This window comes from Cydia amplana, chromosome 8, assembly GCF_948474715.1.
Source record: "Cydia amplana chromosome 8, ilCydAmpl1.1, whole genome shotgun sequence".
Classification (NCBI taxonomy): Eukaryota; Metazoa; Arthropoda; class Insecta; order Lepidoptera; family Tortricidae; genus Cydia; species Cydia amplana.
The window spans coordinates 10,330,888-10,343,015 of NC_086076.1; the positions used below are offsets into that span (position 1 = coordinate 10,330,888).

Below are 12,128 nucleotides of genomic sequence, written 5' to 3' on the forward strand. Positions count from 1 at the left end.
AAGGTATTAAATATCTACTAATTCATATTGTTGTATGGCAATACGTGAAATGAATTTCGAGATAACTGTAATTGGAATTAATCGCTTTACTGAATTGATTTAAGCTTTAAAGTACAAAGAACGATAAGAACATGTAAGTACCTATTTAATGTTATAATCACACACCACGCCAGAAAATATGTTTTGTAGGTACATTACTAACCGAAAATCTTTTACACTTCTAACAAATGTAAAAACTATTTAGTACTTGGTATACAGGCTATTTTTATCAAACCTCGTTATCACTTTCAAAGCATATATTTAATGCCTTCTATTGTTGTACTTAGGTATATATTCTATAAGTTGTAAATTATATATTATTTAACTGCAAGACTAAAAATATGTTATTTCAATTTGTTAATGGCTAACAGTCCTTTTTTACATATTTACAACTGAGAGTGAAATTGTCCCCAAATATTGAACACAAATGATATTCCGGCGGCGTAGCGCAGATTCAAATGTAACGAACATTCGCCAAGGGCAAGGCCATTAGCATGCGGGGCACGCATATGCGAATGTACGAGTATGCGAGTATGCGCACACGTGAGCGTGCATTGTTCGCCGTGTACGTAGGGTACAGTCGGCAGCATAAGCTACGCAGTATTATTGTAGTTAAGGGTCAGAAGGTTACGCTTGGCGCCATCAATAAGGGTGGAATCACATTTGTCAGCATCGAGCCGCATTTTATATATGAGAAATTGCTCGTTAGTATGAAGATGCGTACGCATGCTTTCAGCTTTCCGATGCGTACGCATCTTCATACTAACGAGCGATTTCTCATATATAAAATGCGGCTCGATGCTGACAGATGTGATTTAAGGCGACAAGTTCTATAGAAATATTGCTGTCTACCCCTCACGTAAGTACTACGTCAATCGGAGATGTTGGCGTAGGCTAGTGGTGCTGTCCTGCTGCCGAGAATCACCGAAAAGCTAGTATTAGAGATAGACCACAGAAATGAAAAAAATATTATTTGCGTTCTTTTATTTTATTCGCCCGGGATAGATACGAAATTGATCAAGACGTTTTAAATTTTGTCGGACCACGTCTTAGACTGGCACAAACAATATTCACTCCACAACAGAGTAGTCTATAGAATATTTGAAGCGCTAAGTTGGTGAAGCTAGTGCAGGTGACTGTACCTGTACTTACAACATGAGCCGGCGGCTTCCGAATATGAAGTTCGTTAGGGTCTTGTCAGTTATGTTATGGTATAGGTACATGGCCGCGTAACATGAATAGGGCTTTGTTCAAAAAGCTGTGTTCTAAAAGTCAAATAACTGACAATTGAATGCGCAAATACAGCAATCATAGGAATAATTCAATTTCAATTTAAAATTTGCTGATCTCCGAGGCTATACCGGATAGGGCCACCCATACCGGGCAGGCTTGAGGGGAAGGAGGTACAAGAAGCAAACCAGCACACGGGGTATTACGCCACTCCCCGTTAGCCCGGGTTCCGACACTATCCCAAAGACCTCCATCTATGGCGTAATGGAGTACGGGAAGTATGCTGAACCGGAGGGCGTTGGTGCGATGAGGAGGGGCGGCGGGCCCTACTACTCCTAGTGCTAGGCGTAGCGGGGCAGACTCAGGTCACCGTCGGCCAGCCTGTTACTCTTTTAGGAGCCAGGGGGCTTGCCTTTACCGGCCGGCCCAAGTGGAGAAAACCACACTAAAAAACCACAACCCCCGGTATTGCGGTCCATGATATCGGGGTGCTCCGGAGCTCCGGAGTGGCTGGGGTGATCATCAGCCACTAATGTACCAACCTGCAGTACCGCCCGACCCTGCAGTGTATAAGGGGCACTTTGGTTATTGGGGTTCTCTGACCGCTGTGCAGCTTAAGTCACCCTACTCGTGGGATTCATATGGAAAATTCAAATTCAAATTTAACAAACGGTCCTTCTCAGGACCAAACGACGACAACCGGCGATGGAGAAGGGACATCAAGAAGTCCAATAGGATTGAACGATGGTGTGGCGGTGGAAGTGGACGCCCTGATGGAAGGCACACAAGTCCATGATACAACTGGCGATGTTTCGGTCGGCGACGGGCGTGAGTCACGGAGCGCCGACGGAAGGAGAAGGGGAACGCGGACTGGGCTGAGGAGCCAGACTCCGGTCCCAAAGGCGAGGGTGATACTCACTCAGATCGACCAGGATGCCGATGACAAATCGGCTGAATCGGACGACTCGCTGTACAATGTGCGGTCGCGGTCACGATCACCGTCGTTGGGCCGCTTCTGGAACTCGAGTAGCAAGCGCCGAAAGCTCGAGGACGGCAGGTCCGGCAGTGAAAGCGAAGAGACAGAGATGCAGAACGGCGCTGCGTCGCCGTCGGCTGCGAGGCCGGCGAAGAAGGCGGACTTTATGAGCAAGGCGGCAGCACAGGCGAGGCTCAATGCCGAGCTGCGCGAGGCATCAAGATTGAATGCCGAAGAGGAGGTCAGTAAAATGACCATCCGGTCGCGGCCGTTAAATCCATCAAACGAGACGGAGCTTTCGTCTGCTCTCGTGCAACAATCGTCCGACGCTGTTGAAATAATAAAGGCCGTAGCAAAGAGCTCCCGCAACCTAAAAGGAACCTACCAAAGGAAACTCAAGGAGGCAGGGGACGCGATCGTAGATGCCATAGGGGTTCTGGCGACGCGCTTGCTGTCCTCAGACGAGGTACAACGCCTTCAAAAGTGTAACGAGCGACAGCAAGCGGAGATAGCCGAGTTGCGGGCGGAGTTAGCCCAAATTAAGACGGATCTACGGCAGCGTGAGTCGGAGAGAGTACCCTCTCCGATGCAGACGCAGCCGATTACACTTTCGCAGGAGCCAGTGGAGCCATCATCTGAGCGGGCAACCATTGTCGCCATGATGAATGCCCGCTTTGATGCGCTGGAAGTGGAAGGGAGGTTACTCCCCGCCAGAAACTTGCGTCCCCAACTGGCGGCCGACAAAAAGAAGGCGGGAGAGAAAATGGCGCCCGTTTCGGTGCCTACCAGTGGCGGTAAAAAGAAAAACAAGACGTCGGCAGTGGCTCCTGACAATATGAAGGCACCCCCTGCACCTCCCTCTCCAGCACAAGAGGGCCCCAAAGGCGGGAAGGCAAAACAGAAGAAGGGCTTGCAACCCGCCGTCGACGCTGGTCCATCGGCTTCGAGAAAGCCCCAACCACTAGCCCCTGCAACCGCTTCCTCGGACCAGCAGTGGACCAAGGTGGTCAGCAAGAGGGCTAAAAAGAAGGCCGCTGCGAAGTCGAACCCGCAGCCTCAGGCGAAGGCCAAGACTCGCCCTAAATCTGGTGGACGTAATCTCCGCCCACCACGGTCAGCAGCAGTTGTGCTGACGCTGCAACCAGAGGCGGAGAAAAGTGGAGCGACGTATGCCAAGGTGCTGGCCGATGCTAAGGCCAAAGTGAATCTCGTGGAACTCGGCATATCGGCCTTGCAATTCCGACGAGCAGCCACTGGTGCGCGGGTCCTGGAGTTGCCGGGAGTGACCAGCAGCGAGAAGGCAGACAAGCTGGCGCAGGTGCTGGCGGAGAAGTTGGGGGAAGGAGTCCGGGTCACCAGGCCGACGAAGTGTGCAGAGCTGCGTCTATCAAACCTGGACGACTCTGTAACCCCAGAAGAGGTAGTTGCCGCCGTTGCTCGAGTTGGCGAGTGTGCTACGGATCAGGTGAAAACCGGGGAGATTCGTTTGGACTACAGTGGTCTCGGCACCGTGTGGGTGCGCTGCCCGGTCACAGCGGCAAAAAAGGTGGCCGATGGCGGCCGTTTCCTGGTGGGGTGGTCCTCAGCACAGGTCAAACTGCTGGAGCCGAGAGTAATGCGCTGCTTCCGCTGCCTGGAGTGCGGGCATGTGAAAGCGCAGTGTCAGGCGCAGGTGGACCGTGGCGGACTGTGCTACCGTTGCGGGAAGCCTGACCACAAGGCGGCGCAGTGCTCAGCGGCGCCCCACTGTGCCGTGTGCGATTCGGCGGGCAAGCCGGCAAGTCACGTCCTTGGCTCCAAGGCGTGCACTACATCACGCCCGAGAAAGGGGAAGAAAGCTGGTGATGGCCCCCGGGTCTCCTCGCAGTTTTCTCAGGTGGCTACAAAAACACCTGTGGCCCGTAATGAGGCGGCAGAGGGAATGGCTCTCGATTAATAATGGCTATCCGATTTCTACAGGGGAATATAAACCATAGCGCCAGAGCCCAGGACCTGCTGGCACAAAGTCTGGCGGAATGGCAAATCGGAGTTGGGATTGTTGCTGAGCCTTATTCGGTCCCACCTAGAGATAATTGGGCCGGAGATTTGGACGGTCTAGCGGCTATAGTCGTCAATCCGTCCGCTGGTTCTCCGCCGCTACAAAGAGTAGAAAGGGGCCACGGTTACGTCGCGGCCTGGATTGGCGACACAATGTTGATCGGGGCGTATTTCTCGCCAAACCGGACGCTGGCCGAATTCGAACCGTTCCTGGTCGAGATCGGGACACTGATCGGCAGAAGCCGTCCTGGTATGGTGCTCGTGGCCGGAGACCTCAACGCTAAGTCTAGGGCGTGGGGATCTCCGGCAACGACCGCCCGTGGAGCAGAGTTGGAGGAGTGGGCGGTGTCAACTGGGCTGGTTGTTCTCAACCGAGGGTCGGTAAACACGTGCGTGCGGCAACAGGGTGGCTCAATCGTTGACGTCGCTTTCGCAAATGCTGCCCTGGCACGCCGTGTTCGAGGTTGGGAGGTGCTGGAGGATGTGGAGACTTTATCTGACCACCGATACATTCGGTTCGAGGTCTCCACTCTTCCGGCCGACCCGAATGGCTTGAATCGGCCCTTGCGAGGGGATGGCCCGCGTTGGGCGCTTAAGCGCCTGGACCGGGATATATTTATAGAGGCAGCTGTGGTAAAAGCTTGGTTATCAGTCCCTGAAGGCCCTGTTGATGTCGACGCGGAGGCGGAGAGAATGGGGAGTACTATGGTCGAGGTGTGTGACGCGGCTATGCCACGGGTCGGCCCAATTCCCCCAAGGCGTGGAGTGTACTGGTGGTCTGCGGAACTTGCGCAGCTGCGCCAGTCGTGCGTTGCTGCAAGACGCCAGTACACTCACTGCAGGAGGCGGCGGATTCGAGACGTGCCAGAGGAGGAGCGTCTATATGCTGTATACTCGGCGGCCGTTAAGCTGCTGCAGAGAGCGATCGGCAGGGCGAAGGATTTAGCAGAGGAGGAGATGCTGGAGACTCTAAATAACGATCCGTGGGGGAGGCCGTATAAAATGGTGAGGCGGAAGCTTCGCCCCTGGGCACCCCCGCTGACGCAAAGTCTCCAGCCACAGCTCCTCGAGCAGGTGGTCGGTGCCCTGTTCCCGACGAGGGACGAACACATACCTCCGCCCATGACACCTCCCAGGGGGAGGGTCGCAGATGTGAGTGAGGCGCCGGAAGTAACGGAAGGTGAACTGGGGGCAGCGGTTCTACGGCTCCGAGCCAAAAACACTGCCCCCGGCCCTGACGGAGTCCCCGGCCGGGCCTGGGTTCTGGCGTTGGGCCCACTCGAGCCGCGCTTGAGGGCGCTTTTCAGCGGTTGTTTGGCGCAGGGGCGGTTTCCTCGTGTGTGGAAGTCGGGAAAACTTGTCCTTCTGCGGAAAGAGGGGCGACCGCCGGACTCGCCCTCGGCTTACAGGCCGATAGTGTTGCTGGACGAGGCCAGTAAGCTGTTGGAGCGCGTGGTGGCTGCTCGTCTCGTCCGGCACCTCGAGGGGCTGGGACCAGACCTCAGTGACCATCAGTTCGGTTTCCGTCGGGGCAGGTCCACGATCGACGCAATTGCGAGGGTGAGGGCCCTAGCGGATGAAGCAGTGACCCGGGGTGACGTGGTTTTGGCGGTGTCTCTAGACATCGCCAACGCATTCAACTCCCTGCCCTGGGCTTGTATCAGGGCGGCACTGAGGTGCCATGCCGTGCCTGAGTACCTGCGGAAGACGGTGGAGGATTACCTCACCGATAGAACCGTTAGGTACCCTGCGCGAAGTGCTTGGGAGGAGAAGGGGCTATCGTGCGGTGTTCCACAGGGGTCTGTCCTAGGACCACTCCTGTGGAACATCGGTTACGACTGGGTGTTGAGAGGGGCCAACTTGCCGGGAGTGAGCGTGACCTGTTACGCCGACGATACCCTGGTAACGGCTCGCGGCAACAGCTTCAGGGAGGCGTCAATTCGGGCCACAGCGGGAGTAGCGTCGGTCGTGACTCGGATTAGGAGGCTGGGGCTGGAGGTGGCCCTGAACAAATCAGAGGCCTTGTGTTTCCATGGGCCTCGGAAGGCCCCTCCGGCGGGTTCCAGCTTAATGGTGGGGGGAACGTCCATTGGTGTCAAGTCGACAATGCGGTACCTGGGTATAGTCCTTGACAGCCGTTGGACGTTCAAGAAACACTTTGAGGGCCTTGCTCCCAAACTAATTGGAGCGGCGTCGGCACTCAGCCGGCTTCTACCCAACGTCGGTGGGCCGAATGTGGGCTGCAGGAAACTGTACGCAGGTGTTGTGCGGTCGATGGCCCTATATGGGGCGCCCATTTGGGCATTCACCCTGACCGCCGAAAATCAGGCCCAATTGCGGAGGCCGCAGCGGGTTATGGCGGTAAGGATGGTGAGGGCATACCGCTCCGTCTCACACGAGGCAGCGTGCGTGTTGGCGGGGACTCCACCCTGGGACCTGGACGCAGCGGCACTCGCTGATGTTTATTGGCGTGTCTCTGAGGCGCGGGCCACGGGGGTCCAACCACCTCTGGAGGAGGTCAGACGGTGGAGACTTGACTCCCGTCGAGTGCTCCTCCAGAAGTGGAAAGAGCGATTGGAGGCGCCAAGTGCCGGCCACTGGACCGTCGAAGCCATCCGACCCGTTCTGGAGCGATGGATCAGAAGAAAGGGGGGGTTCCTCTCCTTCCACCTTACTCAGGTCCTCTCGGGGCATGGTTGCTTCGGGAGATACCTGTGTAGGAGGGCAGGACGGGAACCAACGATGCAATGTCACGACTGCGGCGATGCCGAAGACACGGCGCTACACACGCTGGCCATTTGCCCAGCCTGGGCGGATCGGAGGGCCGCTCTCGTGGCCGTAGTGGGGAGAGACCTTTCCTTGCCAGCAGTGGTAAAATCCATGCTTGGTGGGGAGAGTAGATGGAAGGCGGTGGCCTCCTTCTGCGAGGACGTGATGGTGCAGAAGGAGGCAGCGGAGCGTGGCAGGGAGGAAGATCCGGCCTCTCAGCCAATGCGCCGCAAGCGCGTGGGGCGGCGGCGGTTGGCATACGACCGCCGGTTACCCCCATAAGGGCACTTGTGGGCGGCAGGCCCGGGGACGCCTGTCGCCTACAGAAAGGTCCCTGCGTGGGCGGGCGCGATGTGTAGCCAACGCGCCCAATGAGGTGAAGGGGTGATTTCCCCAAGGGTCGGGTCCGAGTCCGGACGGCCGCTGGCGAGGTTGCGGAAGAGTACTTCGGCGTTCCTGGGACCTCGCCCTATAGCAGCGAGGCGGCAACAGAGGGGTTTTAGTGGGTAAACCTGGGGTCTCATTAGCCCACAACAGGGAGTCCCACATAACCATCCCGGCCCGTCCCCGCGCCGGGTGGTATGCGTAAAGCATTTCCCCTCTTAAAAAAAAAAAAAAAAAAAAAAAAGGCTAGTGGTGCTGTCCTGCTGCCGAGAATCACCGAAAAGCTAGTATTAGAGATAGACCACAGAAATGAAAAAAATATTATTTGCGTTCTTTTATTTTATTCGCCCGGGATAGATACGAAATTGATCAAGACGTTTTAAATTTTGTCGGACCACGTCTTAGACTGGCACAAACAATATTCACTCCACAACAGAGTAGTCTATAGAATATTTGAAGCGCTAAGTTGGTGAAGCTAGTGCAGGTGACTGTACCTGTACTTACAACATGAGCCGGCGGCTTCCGAATATGAAGTTCGTTAGGGTCTTGTCAGTTATGTTATGGTATAGGTACATGGCCGCGTAACATGAATAGGGCTTTGTTCAAAAAGCTGTGTTCTAAAAGTCAAATAACTGACAATTGAATGCGCAAATACAGCAATCATAGGAATAATTCAATTTAAAAAAAATATTGTCTACATAGTGTGCTTGCCTATAAACTGATTAATACTTTAACTTTCAATTAAGCATATTTATGATCATAAATATATGCTCGTCTGATCGTGACTGCTACCTGCTACCTTAATTACTTAATAGAATTTTCTGTTCAATTCTAGTAAAAAAAATAAACGTGTTTATAACACCACCGAGTAGCTCTGTGAGCCACAACAACAAACGCAAAGCCCCATTTGAAAAAAATAATCCAAAACTGGATGAAACGAGAATTAGTTTTGAAACGCATTGACAGGACGCAGGCTGTACCTAGAAAACACCCGGACAAACAAACGTACGAAAGTATTATTGCCCAGGCTGAAACGCTTCGCTTTGCTCGATCAATTAATATTGCACAATATCTACCTACCGCATTAAATAAAATATTATTATTTCTTATCTTATATCTAAAAGGCTCATGTGTTAATGCTAGCCGCAATAAATTCCTAAGATAACATTAATTAAAAAAAGTTCTCAGGCAGCCTGCTGTTTATAGCAGCATTTTTTTCTTTCTTACTCGTATGTCATATCGATTAACTATCGTCTCTCAACCTATTTCGTTTTAACCTCAGAACTGTTTCATTTCGTCGAATAACAATCATGCAAGGGGAGTGTCACAATATAAATGTAAACAGTCGCAGATTTTTTTCAAAAATCAGTAGGTATTACAAAAAGGTATTTCGCGGGTTATAACTAAAAAATAAAATAAAATATCATTTATTTCGCGGGTTATGTTCTTGGACAGCCGCCAACCATGTAGACCATGACATGTATTCTCACAAAAAGAGGATGTAAAAGTTGTAAAACTGACAAAATGAGACGAGAAATAATTAAAAATCGTGCAAAAGTGACTAAGCACAACCGAAAATAATTATAAAAATTTGTCTGGTACTCAGTAGTGGTAGGTATACATCATTGATAGATTCCAAATTGATATATGTACTTATTTTGTAGAAACCTTGGGGGATGGGAAGTATGCCAGCAAAAGCAAATTATCGATAAATGCAAAAGGAATGTTTGAATGAAATACAAAACTCTATATATATAATATTTTAGATCATTCTTGAACAAATATGTAGTACTGTTACTTTTTGTACACTGCACTCACTGCAGCAATATGGCGACTAATTGGCGTGATTCAGAACTAGCGGAGTGATTGATTATAAGCGGTATGGAAATGAAAACGCTCAAGCTTTTAGCTGGCGCCGGCGATAGCGAGCTCGGTCATTATGACGGATTACTGAGTTGGCAACCCCTCACATCTAGAATTCTAGATATTTAGACAGCATTTAGTATTCTGATTGGAACACTCAGTGACGACCCGCGCTATTCTGTCTCTACCAACACCGCCTTTCATTATGCGATATCGGATATCAGAGGCAATACAGATGATTAATGATTATGTTTAATGTTTATTTGAGCACAAACGGTACAATAATTCTTACAAATAGTTAATACTATTCAATACATGAACCAGTGACGTTATGTGTATAAGTTATCAACACAATGATCTATCTTATCCATATTATCCGGTGAGGAATATGGTGTATATACATATTATATGATCCTCCAATATTTCCAAAACGGATAGATCAGTCACTTGAAAAACAGAAAACTAACTAAAGATGAAGTACCTACCTCAAATAATACGCAGAATGTAAATCAATTACAAAATATCATGCGATTAGAATATGACCGAGAATCGTCAGATATCTGGCTATTAACGGCGTGCCATATTTCTGAGGGCGTGAGTCAGAATTTTAATTTTAATTCGGGGGTCGTAATCGCGCCGACTGACCCGTGCCTCCCCCTACAATCGATGACTCACCGAATACTCAGGAGTGCGGGGTCTTCCACATTCAATTTAGATTAAATATATTTTAAACTCACGATTTTACTGTTAACTATACTTAAAACATATGATTGTCACAAAGGTTGTCTGGAAGAGACCCTTCTTATAGTGATAAGATCTGTCTGTTGCCACCTATTTTGCTTAATCCCCCTGTAACTTTAATTGTATTTATTAATGCTGCAATGAATATATTTATTTCTTATTTATAACGTCCGAACATTTTGGAAAGAATGAAAGAAGAACTATGTGATGATTTAAATATAATTATAAATAAAAAATTGAAGGCAAGCGGGGGGAACTAGCCTAAGAATAAGTTGCTGTTTAGAAAGCTTCTTTTCACAGAATGTTAAGTTATTAGAGTAAATATTTCGCCGTAAATAACTCATGTTTTTAAAAACGTACGAAGCTATTTTAAGGCATATTTATCATATATATCCAACAAGTTCTAACTTCTACTTAGCAGTCAGCAAAAAACTTAAAGAAAAAATAGTGCACAATAAAGTTCTGGAAACTTGTGTATACAGATTTAATTTTAAAGTTAAGTCATCTCCCGATTTCCCCCATCAAAATAGCTAAGTAGGTATTTACATTAAAGCGGCCTACATACCTATGCTTAATCGTTCAGTAGTGTAATAAATTAAAGTTCTAAACTAGCGAGATTGCGATAATAAGTATTACACGATTAAGCCTATAAAATTTGCTCGATAGAAAATAAAATGGCTCTGAACCATGAATCACTTCTCGTCTTAATATGTAATAGGACTAATAGGTGTTAGTTACTTTCTCACATACCTTATAATTCTGGGGTAGTTGCGGTAACCCTAAACAGGACCTGATGGTGATCTGAAACAACATAAATGTAGATTAATATACAATAATGACCTTCTGACAATCGACTATGGTATGGCAAATGTTTTTTAACGTCACATAATAACGCATTTACAAAACATAATTTGATTGTAAATTATTAAATAACAACTTGCATATTAACCAAAGGAATTAAATATTTAGCAGTACTATGGAAAAAGTCGTTTCGCGAACCGTTGAATATGCTACAAAGTTTCTATTGTTGTTCTATCTCGTTGCTGGAATCTTAACGATAACAGGAGTCTGTTACTGGTGTTTTTAAAGTTAAATAATAGCTTTGTTATTCTATTCTGCTCGAAATAAATATTATTCTACAACGAAAACAAAAAACTTATCCACGAATATCATACGGATGCTGTTTAGCAAAAATGTGTCAACTCACATTAATTCTGCAATAAAATGTCAACTTTAGGTAAGCGTCAATTTTTTGAGTTGGCATCTTATTGCAAAATGAATGTGGGTTGACACATGATCGCTTAATTATCACTCTTATCAGCATCCCGTGAAATTGTGAATACTTAAACAGTTGAATCCCCGTTTTTTATATTGCTTAAATGTTACCTCTTTAACTGTAAAAAATTGTCATAAAGGAAAAACTTAAGAGATCCTAAAGCAATCAAACAAAATGGTGATGGAAATAATCTATTATGATCATCCGAGATAACAAAGGAAATGGGGAGGACAGAAACAGCTCGCCGCGCCAACAAGAACTTTTAAAAACGTAAGAAAATCCAAACGATGTCGTATATTTTTAAGGGAGTCTTTGAAAAAGGATTTGTTTGATGTGCACAAACTATCGTCAGTTATCTCAACTAGCAGCTGAACGCCACTAAGGGGGTGTATTCCATAACAACGTGTCATTCGAGCCATTCGAAGCGTGTCGCTACGAAGGGGTCTATTCTGCTAATGAGTTGAGCTGCGATATTCTCGCACTGGGACGGATTAGCGGCTGGGGTGTTATACCAAACACAATAGTTACCTTAGACGACCAGTTAAAGCGATGATCTCTAAACATGCATACTTGTAACCAGTCTAGAGGCCGCATACTCTGCTTCGCAAACGGTAAATGCTCGTGAGCAATGGGAAAATAATGCCTGGGGTGCCATCTTGAACAATAGCCCCGAGTCCCAATTATTAATGCAGATCAAGTTGCATTGTGCATGTGCTTATATAGTTTGACCTATTATAGGTCGATGAACTTGCAATAAACTAGTTTACTTTACTGGCTACAACCTATGTATAATAATATGAGCCCAATGATAGG

At 48.3% G+C, this 12,128-nt stretch overlaps 1 protein-coding gene across 1 annotated transcript; it reads left to right on the forward strand.

The window, feature by feature from the left end:
• The first annotated feature begins 1,533 nt into the window (after positions 1-1,533).
• LOC134650438 (uncharacterized) lies at positions 1,534-4,181 on the forward strand. Its single transcript, XM_063505392.1, has 2 exons — positions 1,534-1,566; positions 1,953-4,181. The coding sequence occupies exons 1-2, from the start codon at positions 1,534-1,536 to the stop codon at positions 4,179-4,181; spliced, it is 2,262 nt and encodes a 753-aa protein (XP_063361462.1).
• The last annotated feature ends 7,947 nt before the right edge of the window (positions 4,182-12,128 follow it).